Raw genomic sequence first — 15695 nt, forward strand, 5'->3', positions numbered from 1 at the left:
AGGAGGTCTCCCTTGATTAATCCTAATCCTTATTATTCCTGAAGTAATTCACAGCCTCTTATCTCCTGTGTGAACAAAACTCCAAAGTGTTTTTAACTTCCACTTGACAAATACATTTTTTACTTCTTTTAAAAAGCTATGATAGCTCTAAATTATCTTGATGGGTTCAATTTTGAAGTCCAGTTCATAATCTCATGTCTCTCAGCAAATGCCTTTTGCTCAAAAGCATTAAAAAAAATCAGAATCAACACAACACTCTATAGGATCCCTGTGTATTTCCATCTTTACAGTCTCTAAAGAAATTTCTTTTTAAACTTTTATTTCTTTCTGTGGGTTTCTGTACCCATTTTCTTTTCTTCCTTAAGCCTACACACACTGTGAAATGCACTGGAACCTGTTTACAGGTTTTTCTGTTTGTATTTTTTTTTCTGCTTACTTTTAGCCTTTTTGTCTGCATGAGCAAAAAACATGTTAAGCAGTGAGACTAGGACCCCCCTGCAGCTTTGGTAGCTGGCTTGGGCTCAGGTCAGGAAATCCAAGCCTAAAGCTTGCTGATGGTAGGAGGTTCATGACCAAAAAGTGCATTAAGCCTTCCTAACTATGGAAGCTGGTACCTATGTTGCTGCAACCATTCATTTTTGCTCGTTTTGTTTTTGTAAATGGAGTTTGCCATTTGTCTAGTTAATAAAAACCTAAAGTCAGATATAGAGAAAAATGCCGAGAGATTGGAGAAAAGAAAGAAGAAGCCACAATCAGCCTTTCCTCCTCAGCAGACAAGAGAGCAAGTCCCTGTTGCTCCCTGCTTATATCCTCTCTCCATCCAGCCATCTCCTTCCTCTCTGTCTGTATGGACCTCCAGACCTTTATGGTTAGCTGGTAGCAAGCTCCATTTTCTGACCTTCAGAAAAGCTTTATTTGTACAGGCAAGATATCACAACGTATATTCCCCATTTTGTCTAAAAATAAAAAGGTTGTAACTAATACCAGAAAAACTATATGCAATAAGTATATATAATATATACAGGCAATAAGTACATTAACAATGTCTATTCCATTAGCATTTGACAAATTCAGAGAAAATACTCCATTATCTATTCCTTCTTGATGAATCCAAAGTCTCGTATCTAATTTACTTTCTATTCTAATTTGCATTGTCAAATTATCTCTTATTGTCTTTCAAACCTATTACCCTTAGCACATCTTTATTGAGTCTCTTTACTGAGTCTTGTAAACATGGGAAATTATAACTACACTAGCTAGTCTTCAACTTCCTCAGAGACCTAAGAAAGAAATAATATTAACTGAGGAAACAGGAATTTTGAACAAGGGACTTCCAAATGTGAAAAATGACAGAAACAGCTGACTGCCTGGATAGTCACCCAAGATTGTTGTGCATCCATCACTGGCCCATAGGCCTAGCATATCTGACAGACATGTCTGTGAACTAGGATATTCTGAAGGACTGGACAGCTTTGTCTTGGCAAGTTTTGAAGTCGCCTTTTTGGTGTCCTGTTTGTTCATTTGGACAGTATACTGTCAGCAGTTGAGGCAAGGTAACTTTCTTGCCTGGTGCCTTACTTTTGCCATAAATAAAGTAAACTCCATGTGGAGGTTTTTTTTTTTTAATGCCCATCATCTTCTCCTATGTAGATTGTTACTGCCAGGAGCAGACATGTCTCATTGTCATAAAAATAGAACCTATGTTATTAAAACATGTTAAATGCCATATTCTATAGATCTCTGAAGTGTTTAAAGATGATCTGTCTTTATAAAGTATGTTTGACCTTATAAATATACCTAATGTGACTATGGATTCTAATGTAACAGTTGATTTAATACTAAACTATATTTCCTTATTATCCTATATAGTTGATAATAATAACTTTCAAGAATTAGAAATCAGTATTACATTATTAAATGTGCTGTATAGGTGCAATACATTGAACAATATTAGAAACATATGTTATGAGATTATCTCTAAGTCAAAAACAAAACATTAGGCAGATGGTTATTAAAAATAATGACAGGCACACACTGCGCAATAAACTTTAACTTGCATCTGCTCAGTGTTTTTATTAGTTTAGTTTAGTATAAAGGCCCATTAATCAATTCATTAGATTGGTCATTTTGTTCATTTGAATTACACAATAGGATTTTATAAGCAGTTGGTTTTGTTGTTCCTGATTCTCTCTCTCTCTCTCTCTCTCTCTCTCTCTCTCTCTCTCTCTCTTACACACACACACACACACACACACACACACACACACACACACACCAGTAGTCTGAATATTGGATTCTCCCATAATCCTGTATAATTTACTGTTCACAATCTGCCCAAATTAGAGCTATGTGATACACTTTTTATAAACTATTTGGGAATGTCAGGTGGTCCCTAAAGAAAACTGACATTAAACTATAAAATATGAAAATTCATATAAAGACACAGCAAGCTTAACAAACATCTTGAAAATAAACTCAAGTTGTAATTAAATTCTGTACTTTCTCAAACATGACCAAGAAAAGAGTTACAAGGAGAAATGCCCCATCAACAGGAAAAAAACTATTAAGGGAAAGCTCAGAAAAGCTACACAGTATCATTGCACTCTACATATGTGCAAAATTCAGCTGTGCCAGCAATCACAACAGCATCTAGGACTGAGGTTTTCCAAGAGGTATGGGGAACCTGCCCAAAAACATCTGGTCTGTACCAACAGCTTGCTGTCTTCAATACAGGCCTTCATGATGTCAGTCACATTCAGCACTGACAGGTAGGGCTATGATTGGTGATGTGGGATTGAATCCATATGCATATTGAGTTTCAATTCATTGCCAAGAATTTAAGCAAGTTGTTGCATGGATGGGAGATGACCAGATTTCAGCTTATACCATATCCGCACATCATTTAACATTATTTCAACTGTACCTGTTGACATACACTGGTTCTCAATCATGGTGGTCAAGAAGAAACCATCATATATGCATAAATGTCATTTTCTTGGCCCCATTGCCAGATGCCAAAAAAGAAAGAAAAAAAAAAAAAAAAAAACAGGACCCTTGCCAACAATTAATAAGCCTGTTGAGAGTAGTTTGAAGATTTACAGGAAAGGTGCCACACATCTACAAATTGGTTGAGGAAGGTAATTCTCTCCTTCAATGTGGATGTCTGGATACCACTGGCTAATAACCCCATGTACTCAAACACCTGCCTGTACCCTCAGGGTACATAAATCTGAAACTTGAGCAGTGGTCCCATGGCGTACTGAATCTTTAACATCTTGCTAGGCATGCTGCCCAGGGTGGTGACATCCTTCCTGTAGGCCACTGCCAATGCTGGTGCCAGAAGAAGCAGTAGAAGCCTCATCTTAGTCAAGATGTCTGCTCTGGCTGCCTTCACTCCAAGCTGACAGCTGGCTCACCTAACTCAGTAGGTAGAGCATTAGACTCTTAATCTCAGATACATGGGTTCATCCCCCACATTGGGCACCAAAATGTAAATGGAGTTCTTAAAATTGGCCTGATAAATAAAAACCCAGAATCAGATATAGAGGCAAATGCTGAGAGATCAGAGGGAAGAAGGCGCAAGCCACTGCCACACCTTACCTCCTTAGCATCTCCAGCAGAGCCACTGCCACACCTTACCTCCTTAGCACTCCAGCAGAGCCGCTGCCACACCTTACCTCCTTAGCACTCCAGCAGACAAGAGAGTGAGTTCCTGTCTGCCTGCTTACATCCTTCCACCCAGCCATTCTCCTTCCTGTTGGTCGGTACAGACCTTCAGACCTCTATGGTTAGCTAATGGCAAGCTCCATCCTCTGACCTTCAGACAGGCTTTATTTGTATAAGCAAGATAGTAACAGTTTTTACTTAGCTCGTAATTTCTAGTTTCTATTCAGCATTGGCAGCTGAACAGTAGTACCTCTTAAAGGAGCCATTTTCTCTTCCTTCCCCCTCTTCCTTCCTTCCTTCCTTCCTTCCTTCCTTCCTTCCTTCCTTCCTTCTTTCCTTCCTTCCTTCCTTTCTTCTGTCAGCTTTCTTAGTCCCTACATGGAAATTTGAGCACACACTGGTATGCCAAAATGTTTTTGGTTGTATGTTTTACTCTTTTTATTCTTTGTCTCTTTTGGGTAGCTGCCACCACCCAGTTCCCAAATAAATACACCCAGAGGCTCATTCTCATTTATAAATGCCCAGCCTTAGCTTTCCTGGCTCTTCTTAAATGATCCCATCTATCCGACTACTAAAGTCTTGCAATCAGAAGACACAAAAATAAAATTTATCTGCAATGGCCTACATTGAACTGTTCAGAAAACTTCAAAAGATATTTAAACATGTATAAAACCAGTGGGAAAATACCAGATCAAGGAATCAGATGCCAGCAAAAAGAGCAGATAGAGTCTGAACCTAGAAGCTCAACATCCCATGGTAGGAGATGAGTGGTCCATAATGTTGGACCTCCACTTCTCCGGCAAAAGGGTCCTGGTACAACAATTCCACTTTTAGTTTTATTTTTTCACCTTTGAACATTTTAAATTTTACCTATTAGTTTGGCTTATTAGTTTTATTTACGTGCAAGTGTGCATGCATGGTTTTTTGCATATGCACCACTTGCATGTAGAGCTCAGAAGAGGGAATCAGATCCCCTGAAATTGGAATTACAGGCAGTGGCTTCCCTGCTGTAGATGCTGGGAACTGAACAGAGATACTTTCAAAAGCAGTAAGCACTCTAAACCATTGACCCATCTCTCCAGCCTCCCTCATTCCAGACTTTTAGTTTTTTAAAAACATGAATAAGCTCCTGCCTCTATAGGATTTTGGTAAGTGCTATTTCCACTAGTCATAAAGTTAAAATTCTACTCTAATTGTTGCAGATAATTCTGATTTAAAAAAATGATGTGACCATACAATACTCTTTTTCACTAACTAGATTTCAGCTAATTGGTGTTGTAAGAGCAGAGTTTACAGACATTTAGACATCCTTCTTTCTTATGTGTGTTGGAAGGGTAGAGATAGACAAAAGATGTTTATGATATTATAACCCAGTATGATATTTTGAAAAATATACTAATATTAATTCTTGCATGTATCAAAACAGAAACAACAAGTTTGTCCTAGAAGGTTTACAACTGTTACTTATTTCATATTGTATCAATGTGATACACCTCCTACATAAAATAGAAGTATGTATCTTGGCTTGATAGCTTTTCTTCTCATGTTGTAGGAGGAATTCTAGCTCCCATCTATTATGGGGCATTCATTGACAAAACATGTATGAAGTGGTCTGTCACCAGCTGTGGAACACGAGGTGCTTGTAGGGTATATAACTCTACATTGTTTGGGTGAGTTGTCATAAATATACTTCATTAATTGATTTTTATCTTTTGACTATGCTAATTGATAAATGGTGTCACTTTATTTATTTATTTATTTTTAGTTTTCTTTAACCTGTGTTTACCTGTGTGTAGTGCCAGTAGAGGTTACATGAAGTTGGATTCTCTAGAACTGAAATTGTAGATGTTTGTGAGCCAGCATGTGAATGCTATTCACATGCATGTTCCAGTATGTTCTCTGCCAGAGTAGTCAGTGCTCTTGATCTCTAAGTAATCTCTTTAGCCCCACATAGTATTATTTTCATTGCAATAATAAATTAACAATGTTATCACTAAGCAACCCTTACTTCACATTCAGTATTGTATCAGGCAATCTAATTTTAATGCTAGTAGAAGCAATAATAAATTTATATTTATACCTTTACCTTAAGGACAAAGATAGGAAGGTTCAAGGATAATGAATGATGTGTCCAAAGTCATGCAGTTTGAAGTAAAAGAGATATATTTTTGCTCAATTATGGTTTTATTTCTAAAACCTGTGCTCATACCCCAAATATCATTGGCTTTGCATTCTTAAGCAGGACATAAAGTGTGAAAAGGGAGAATATTCATGTTCTATTCATGGGGAGAGAAGACAACTTAATGATAATTTGAAAGAACAAATTGAATCAATATTCTTTAGAAAAGAATAAGTTGCAAATTTAAATATTGATTAATTGTAAAATAGATATTACTCAAAGTAGATTTTTTTTTAAAAATCGATTTTGGATATGTGAATATATTTGTGTAATGACCCAACTCCTCAAAAGTAAGAGAAAATGTTAAAGTACTTTTAGAACTCTACATAACAAAAAAAAATTAATTTAGGTAACACCTAAAGACAAATTACAAATTGAAAGAAGAAACCGAATCTAACAGTCACCAGGAAGTTTTCTAGATCTATTGAGCTCCCCAAAAGAGCAAAATACAAATGCACACTTTAAAGATGCAGAACCACAGAGGCTACCTTCCCTTGCAAATGGATCTAAAACGGTGCACACTGGAGGATTGTATGTCTCCCTTATTCTAGTTCCTAAGACACCATCAGTTTGTCTCCCAAACCCTTTTGCCACCAACCACAAATGAGAGTTCCTGTTGCAAATCATTGCCAATAGTATTGGTGTCATGGGTGGAGTTGGTATCATGATGGTGTTGATATATGATGGTATTGGTGTCATGGTGGTGGTGTTGCCAAGGTAGACCTGGAGTCATGATGGAGTTGGTGCCACAGTGAGTAGAAGAATGGTACTAGTATCATGTCTCCATTCAGATAATCTCAACATTCTGACACACCAATGACGAGGGTTAAAGACTATTCATTCTCTTCAAACTACGGTTAGTATTTCCTCTCACGTTAAGTGTTTCTTGTTCTTTTCTTGAGAATTAGACATGAAGTTCTATGGTAAAGAGACTACTCTAGTTTTTAGGGTGGGAGTATGCTTTTCTGTTATCCGATGCTTAAGTCTCAGTGTCAGTGGTCCTGGATATCTGGACTGTGAAACCCAAATGTATTTCTTGGTACTTTCTCCTTTTATTGAGTGGGATGTGATGGCTTGTGGGAGGGATCTGAATATTCCCCTCTTCAATCAGCTTGAGTTTATTTTCTATGTCTTGAAAATTCTTTAGAAATAGTTTCAAACTCTTTATGGCCCAATGGAAAAAAATTCCCTGGAAATATTTGTTTTATGCTTTTATAATTTTTTTGTTTTTATATATAATTTCACTTGTTGCATTCAAGGTCTGCATATTGGAGATAAATGCTATATCACATACTATAAAATAATATTTGTCCCATTTTTCCCTAGAACTGTCTACTTGGGTTTGAACACATCTTTAAAAACTCCAGCACTTCTTTTATATCTTGTATTAATTTATGTCATGAAGAAAAAATATGAAAGAAAAGATAGCAAGACATTGGAAAATGATGGAAAAGTTACAGATGAAGGAAACCAAGAACCCTTAAATAAAAATGGATACCATTCTGTACCTCTTGGTACATCACACAATGAAACACCTTTTTAAAGAAAGAAAAACATACATCTTCCAAACAGTTTCCTGGTTCTTTCATTGAAGATATCCACGCTTTACATACAATGAATAATGGATGATCTATGACTTTGTAATAAAAAGAAGCTATAAATCAAAATGAATAGGAGCATCCTTTTCTGGACAAAGCTGTGTATTTGAGGCTAGGATTGGAATGTATAATCTGTACAAATTTAAAGCATCAGAGTGAGTTAGTTTACAATAGAAAAGCAAGTATTCGCTTAAACATTCATAACTCGTAAAACAAATGGCTAGGATTTGCAGAAGGGTAAAGGAAGGAGATAAACTGGTTGACAGTATAAGGAGAAATACCTGATAGCTTTGAAAATAAAAGTCTGAATAGTTCTATTCATGCCTGAAGCCCGCTGATGGACTTCACAACATAACCTCTTCTGTTATCCATGTTAACTTGTGTACTTTGCAGAATAATTAATTTGTAATTGCATTTCACAGCATACTCATCTTCAAAACGGAGATATTAAAAAATTACAAACCGTGGTATTCAGAAAACCTAACACAGAATGCATTTTAAGAGCCATGGAAATGTTTGGAAAATTCCACAGTGACTAAAGGAAAGAAAGACCATTGAATAAATGAGCCTTTACTTCTCATGTCAGCTCTCTGAGATGAGTGTATGTCAGCCAAAATGTGTATCAGAGAACATCAGAGTTCTACTATTTACCAATGCTGTATTTGCCTGGTTTTCTTGTTTTGGATGTAATACATACACATGTATATTCATGTAAATAATCACTGAAATGAAGATATGCCCTAGACTGAATAAGACAAACAACTTGTGATATTGAATTTTGAAATGAGATTGGATGTAGTGTGATGGATGGTAGAGGTTGCACTTGCTTTATTGTTTAAAATGTTAAAACACTTTTTGCATTAAAATTGACAATTACATCAATATGGGAAGAAGAGACACATTGAACCTGAATTGGGGCCATAATATAGAACCTTAAAGTTTTCTCCCAGGGATATACGTCCTCCAGCAAGTCCCCAACTCCAAAAGTTCCACAAAATCCTGCACAATACCCACCACTGGATTACAAATGTTCAAACAAATGAGGTGTGGGAAATAATGTTTAAGCAAACAGTCACGCATGCATATATATAGCTCTATAGATATATACTCATATAGTGCATATAGTCACACACACTGTATGACTATTTGCATATATACTCATATTTTATACATATGAGATAAGCTATAATACTACTCCAGAGATTTTGATTTAAAACATCTCTTACATAGTCTGCTATCCATTATGTGACAGGAGATTTTAACAGAAGCCAGTATACCAAAGTCATGCAACATTAATCTTGCTAGTAGCTGAGAACTGGATTTTAAACATGGTAATTCATCCTTCCACTGTGGGGCCGAGAACAGATTTCTTAAGCACACACAGAAATTTGGGGGAAAACCCACCAGCTAGGTCAGGGAGCTTTGCCCTCTTCCAGGAAAAACAATTTTTTTTTTAATTTGTTTTCTTAGGTCAAGGACAATTTTATTAGAGTTTTAAAAAGTAAACCGAGGGCAGGAAAGCTGTAAACCTCAGTGTCTGTCTGAAGAAGGAAGATGGGGGAGAGGAAAAGAGATAAACAGGATGTTTAAAAGTAGCCACATGGGGGTCAAAGAGATGTTGGGAACCTTTAGAGAGGAAGGAAGAAATGGCCCAGCCTGTCCTTGAACATGGAACTCACAACAACACTGCCATAGTTCACTTCCTGCTGCTGTGATAACACACTAACCAAAAGTAACTTGGGAAAAGAAGTTTGTTTCAGCTTTTAAGCTGTAGCCCATAGCTGAGGGTATTCATGGCAGGGACTCCAGGCCAGAACCTAGACGCAAGGACTGAAACAGAGACCATGAAAAACACTATTAACGGTCTTGATCTCCATGGCTTGTTCACCCTACTTTCTTGGATGCCGCAGGACTACATGCCCAGCTGGGGCACCACCCACAATGGATTTGGTCCTCCCATAGCAATCATTAATCAGAGGAGTGTTCTACATCTAGCCTACAGTCCAATCTCATTGGGTCTCTTTCTTTCTTCCTTCCTTCCTTCCTTCCTTTCTTTCTTATTTTACATGTCGATCCCAGTTCCCCCTCCCTCCCTCTTACCCTCTCTGCCCCCTCACATTCACCTTCCCCTCCCATCCCCCCATCCCAATTTCACATGTAGGGCAATGCCATCCAGGTGGGGTCATGTAAATCTGTCAAGTAGGGACAGATTGAAGTAGGGACTAGGACTAACAATTAATAAATGGGACCTCTTCAAACTTAGAAGCTTCTATAAGGCAAAGGACACAGTGGACAAGACCAAATGGCAGCCCACATACTGGGAAAAGATTTCACCAATCCTACATCCGACAAAGGGCTGCTCTTCAAAATATACAAAGAACTCAAAAAACTAGTCAACAAAACACCAAATAACCCTATTTAAAAATGGGATACAGAACTAAATAGAGAATTCTCAAAAGAGAAAATCAAAAAGGCTGAAAGACACTTAAGAAAATGCTCAACATCCTTAGCTATCAGGGAAATGCAAATCAAAACAACTTTGAGATACCATCTTACTCCTGCCAGAATAGCTAAAATTAGAAACACCAATGACAACTTATGCTGGAGAGGATGTGGAGAAAGGGGAACACTCCTCCACTGCTGGTGGGTGTGCAAACTCGTACAGCCATTTTGGAGATCAGTATGGTGGTTCCTCAGGAAAATGGGAATTAGTTTACCGCAGGACTCGGCAATCCCCCTCTTAGGTATCTACCCAAATGATCCACATCCATGCAACAAAGACATGTGTTCAACTATGTCTATAGCAGCTTTATTTGTAATAGCAAGAACCTACAAGCAACCTAGATGCCCCTCAACTGAAGAATGGGGTCATTTTCTTGATGGAGATTCTGTCTGCAAGATATCGCCAGCTAATATCAATTGACAGAAGTCTAATAAGGACAGGACGGTTATTAGACTCTCACTTGAATTTCCGTCTGCCCCTCCTGCCTACCACAGCTGTCTTCACTTCTGCTTTAGTTTCAAAATGTCTTGGGAAATGCTGAACTACAATAGTGGGTGTAATGTTACCTAAAGGAAAGATTCCATCCATCATCTCTGGGAAATCATCAATCTTTCTAAACTGAACCTTTTGATGACATGGTTCTTTTGAGGGACCCCATGTTCGGACAACCTTTTATCCATGCTCCCGTAAGGTAAGAAAGCCCACTGATCTCGTTGGTTCACCAAGATAGACAGTGGGATCGTTGTCCAATCTTGGGGAAATAGATATTTGTCCACATTGCCTCAGAAAAATTATCCCTGTATGATGTCTGTTAAGAGTCCACAAGGGTGTGGTTACGTTTGGGAGAGATCACATGATGAGTCAGGAAGCTAGAGCAACCAAGGGGCCAGGCTTGCTATCTGTCTCAAGCCCAGTCTCCCTGGAAATAACTCAGTTCTCTAAAAAGGAACAACAACCACGGTGACCTTGATGAAGCCACAGCTCTCCACAGCACAACCTTGAAAATTAAGGTATGAACATATATGACACCCACCCACACAATCTCCATCCAAATACAGCACTTCCCAACTAAGCAGAGGTTCTAGTTGCCTTATGTATCTATATCAAGATTTTAGTTAGCTGCCTGCCCAGTAACATCTGCTCATTGCTATGATCAAGACAAATTAAAACTTGCATTTATCCAACAACTTTGCTGTTCTAGGACATGATTGAGAAATTCTCACTAAAAGCAGAAGTCTCCTTTTATTACACTTTTGTAACAGACATCTTGCCATTATTATGAATTTGAAGCTCAATTTGAAGAATTTGAGAATATACTGTGATGCTAAAATTAACCCCTCTGTTTTATGCTAGGAATCCATCTTGGTATCTGCTAGCCACTTGTCTCTGACCCTAGTCCCTGGAAGAAAAAGTCCCAGTAATGCTGACTCAGTGGATCCTTCTATCCATAAATGTATAGCTGTGGCCATCTACTTCATTGTTCTTATCTTTTATTTTTTAAATTTGAAACAAGTTTGTTTTACATGTCAATCCCAGTTCCCTCTCCCTCTCCTCCTCCTCTGCCCCACCCCACCCCAACCCCAATCCTATCCCTTTTCTGATCACCAAGGAAGGTGAGGCCTTCCATTGGGGTTCTTCAGAGTCTGTTACATCATTTCAAACAAGGCCTAGGCCTTCCTCTATGTGTCTAGGCTGAGAGAGTGTCCCTCTATGTGGAATGGGCTCCCAAAGTCCATTCATATACTAGGGATAAATACTGATCCATTACCATAGGCCCCGTAGACTTCCCAGCCCTCCTTACTAAAACCCACATTAAAGAGTTCTGGGTCAGCCCTATGCTGGTTTCCCAGCTATCAGACAGGGGTCCATGAGCTCCCCCTTATTCAGATCAGCTGTCTCTGGGAGTTTCTCCAGTCTGGTCTTGACCCTTTTTCTTATCACTCCTCCCTATCTGTAATTGGATTCCAGGAGTTCGGTTCAGTGTTTAGCTGTGGATGTCTGCTTCCATCAGCTACTAGATGAGGACTCTAGAATGGCATGTAAGGTAGTCATCAATCTCATTATCTGGGAAGGGTATTTAAGGTAGCCTCTCCTCTATTGATTAGATTGTTAGTTGGGGGTCATCATTGTTGATCTCTGACCATTTCCCAATGCCATATTTCTCTTTAATCCTATAATGGCTCCCTCTATTATGGCATCTCTTTTCTTGCTCTCCTCTATTCTTTCCTTGACTCAGTCTCCCTGTTCCCTCATGTCCTCTTCTCCCCTCCTCTTCTCCCCTTCTCTTTTTCTTAATTCCCTCTCCCCTCCCCCATGCTCCCAATTTACTCAGGATATCTTGTCCCTTCCCCTTTTCCAGGGGACCATGTGTCCCTTTCTCCTTTCTGGGGGACCATGTATGTCTCTCATAGGGTCCTATTTGTTTCCTGGCTTTTCTGGTGGTACGGATTGTAGGCTGGTAATCTTTTGCTCTGTGTCTAAAATCCAGATATGAGTGAGTACATACCATGTTTATCTTTTTGTGTCTGCGTTATCTTACTCAGGATGGTTTCCTCTAGTTCCATCCATTTGCCTGCATATTTCAAGATTCCAGTGGTATTTTCCTCTGAGTAGTACTCCATTGTGTAAATGTACCACATTTTCTCCATCCATTCTTCAGTTGAGTGGCATTTACATTGTTTTCAGGTTCTGTCTATTACAAATTATGCTACTATGAACATAGTTGAACATCTTTCCTTGTTATATGAATGTTCATCCTTTGAGTATATGCTTAAGAGTGGAATTTGCTGGATCTTATGGTAGACTGATTCCCATTTTCCTGAGGAACCACTATACTGATTTCCAAAGTGTCTGTACAAGTTTGCACTCCCACCAGCAGTGAGGAGTGTACCCCTTTCTCCACATCCTCTCCAGCATAAATTGTCTTTGGTGTTTTTGATTTTAGCCATTCTGACAGGAATAAGATGGTATCTCAAAGTTGTTTTGATTTGCATTTCCTTGATGGCTAAGGTTGTTGAGCAATTTCAGCCCTCTGTCAAATGTGGGGTTTTGTTGACTGTGTCCTTTGCCTTACAGAAGCTTTTCAATTTCAGGAGAGCCCATTTATTAATTATCAATCTCAGTGTCTGTGATACTGGTGTTATGTTCAGGAAGTGGTCTCCTTTACCAATTCATTCAAGGGTATCTCCAACTTTCTCTCGTAAGAGGTTCAGTGTGGCTGGATTTATGTTAAGATCTTTGATCCATTTGGACTTAAGTTTTGTGCATGGTGATAGATATGGTTCTATTTGCAGTCTTCTACAAGTCAGCATCCAGTTATGCCAGCACCGTTTGTTGAAGATGCTTTCTTTTTTCCATTGTATAATTTTAGCTGCTTTGTCAAAAATCAGGTGTTTATGGGTGTGTGGGTTAATATCAGTGTTTTCAATTCTATTCCATTGGTCTACCTGTCTATTTTTGTGCCAGTACCAAGCTGTTTTCAGGATGATAGCTCTATAATATAGCTTGAAGTCAGGGATGGTAATGCCTCGGAAAGTTCCTTTATTGTACAGGGTTGTTTTGGTTATTCTGGGTCTTTTGTTTTCCCATATAAAGTTGAGTATTGTTTTTTCAAGGTCTGTGAAGAATTATGCTGGAATTTGGATTTGGATTGAAAAGAATCTGTGGATTGCTTTTGGCAAGATTGCCATTTTTACTGTTTATCCTACCTATCTAAGAGCATGGGAGATGGTTCCATTTTCTATTATCTTCACTTTCTTTCTTTAAAGACTCAAAATTTTTATTATAGAGGTGTTTCAATATTTTATGATGTTTGTGGCTATTGTAAAGGGTGGTATTTCTCTGATTTCTTTCTCAGGCACTGTATCGTATGCATATAATAGGGCCACTGGTTTTTTGAGTTAATCTTGTATCCTGCCAATTTGCTGAAGGTATTTGTCAGCTGCAGGAGTTTGTTGGTAGAATTTTTCAGGTCATGTATAAAGGATAACATAATCTGCAAGTAGTGAAATTTGAATTCTTCCTATACAATTTGTACCCTCTTGATCTCCTTTTGTTGTCTTATTGCTATAGCTAGAACTTCAAGTACAATATTGAAGAGATATGGAGTGGACTGCCTTGTCTTGTTCCTGATTTTTGAGGAATTACATTGTTTCTCTCCATTTAGTTTTACATTCGCTGTTGGTTTCCTGTATATAGCTTTTATTATAATTAGGTATGTTCCTGTTTTCGTTCTCTTCAAGACCTTTATTATGTAGTGGTGTTGGATTTCGTCTAGGGCTTTTTCAGCATCTATTGAGATGATCATGTGTTTGTTCTTTATCAGCTTGTTTATATGGTAAATTACAACAGATTTTCATAGATTGAACCATCCCTGCATCTCTGGGATGAAACCTACTTGATCATGGTGGATGATTTCTCTGATGTATACTTGGATTCTATTTTTCAGTATTTTATTGGGAAGTTTTGCATCAATATTCATGTGGGATAGTCATGTGTAATTCTCTTTCTTAGTTGTGTCTTTGTGTAGCTTAGGTATCAAGATAATTGTAGCCTCATGAAAAGAGTTTGTCAGTGACCCTTCTGCTTCTGTTGTGTGGAACAATTTGAGGAGTATTGGTATTAGCTGTTCTTTGAATTTCTGGTAGAATTCTGCATTAAAGCTGATGGAAACAGAAGCAGACACCCACAGCTAAACACTGAGCCACACTCCTGGAATCCAGATGCAGAGAGGGAGGAGTGATAAGAAAATGGGGACAAGACCAGGCTACAGAAACCCACAGAGACAGCTGACCTGAACAAGGGGGAGCTAATGGACCCCCAGACTGATAGCTGGTAAAGCAGCATTGGACTGACTCAGACTGAACATGGGTCTCAGTTAGAAGGCTTGGGCAGTCTAAGGGACCTCTGACAGTGGAACTAGGATGTATCCCTGGCACAGGAAAGGACCTAGAGGCAGGAGGGAGAGCCTAGTCCCTACTCCAAATGACTTGACAGATTTTGTTGATCCCTCCTGGAAGGCATCACCCTCCCTGTGGAGGGGGTGGTGGGATGGGAGGGGGGTCGGGGGTCATGGGAGGTAGAGAGGGAGTGAGGGGGAGGGAACTCAGATAGATATGTAAAATAAGAAAAAAAATTACAAAAAAGAATTCTGCACTAAAACTATCTGGCCCTGTTTTTTTTTTTTGGGGGGGGGGGGAGGAGACTTTTGATGACTGCTTCTATTTCATTGGGGGTTATAGGTCTATTTAAACTGCTTATCTGTTCTTGATTTAATATGGGTAAGTGATATCTATCCATAAAGCTGTCCATTTCCTTTAAATTTTCAAATTTTGTGGAGTATTGTTTTCAAAATATGACCTAAAGATTCTCTGAATTTCCTCAGTGTCCATTGTTATCTCCCTTTTCATTTCTGATTTTGTCTATTTGCATGTTTTCTCTAAGCCTTTTAGTTCGTTTGGATAACAGTTTATCTTATTGGTTTTCTTGTTGATTTTGTTACATTGATTCATTGTATTGCTTTCATAGTTTCTATTTTAGTGCTTTCAGCCATCAATTTATTTATTTTCTGGTGTCTATACCTTTGGGGTGATTTTACTTCTTTTTGCTCTAGAGCTTTCAATTGTGCTGTTAATTCTCTAGTGTGACTATTCTCCAGTTTCATGTGGGCCCTTTAGTGCAATGAACTTTCCTCTTAGCACTGCTTTCAAAGTGTCCCATAAGTTTGGGTATGTTGTGTCTTTATTCTTAC

General features: G+C 38.4%; 1 protein-coding gene and 1 pseudogene across 1 annotated transcript in view; one reads left to right on the plus strand and one right to left on the minus strand.

The window, feature by feature from the left end:
- Positions 1 to 8297, plus strand: part of LOC127213150 (solute carrier organic anion transporter family member 1B2) — a 51628-nt gene extending 43331 nt beyond the window's left edge. The window contains exons 14-15 of the mRNA XM_051173427.1: positions 5219 to 5336; positions 7172 to 8297. Of these exons, the coding sequence (XP_051029384.1) occupies positions 5219 to 5336; positions 7172 to 7388 (335 nt within the window). The 3' untranslated portion in view covers positions 7389 to 8297. The remainder of the gene's footprint in view (positions 1 to 5218; positions 5337 to 7171) is intronic.
- Positions 2775 to 3361, minus strand: LOC127213151 (thioredoxin reductase-like selenoprotein T; annotated as a pseudogene).
- Positions 8298 to 15695: the final 7398 nt, after the last annotated feature.

Source organism: Phodopus roborovskii, unplaced genomic scaffold (assembly GCF_943737965.1).
Source record: "Phodopus roborovskii unplaced genomic scaffold, PHOROB, whole genome shotgun sequence".
Taxonomy (NCBI): Eukaryota; Metazoa; Chordata; class Mammalia; order Rodentia; family Cricetidae; genus Phodopus; species Phodopus roborovskii.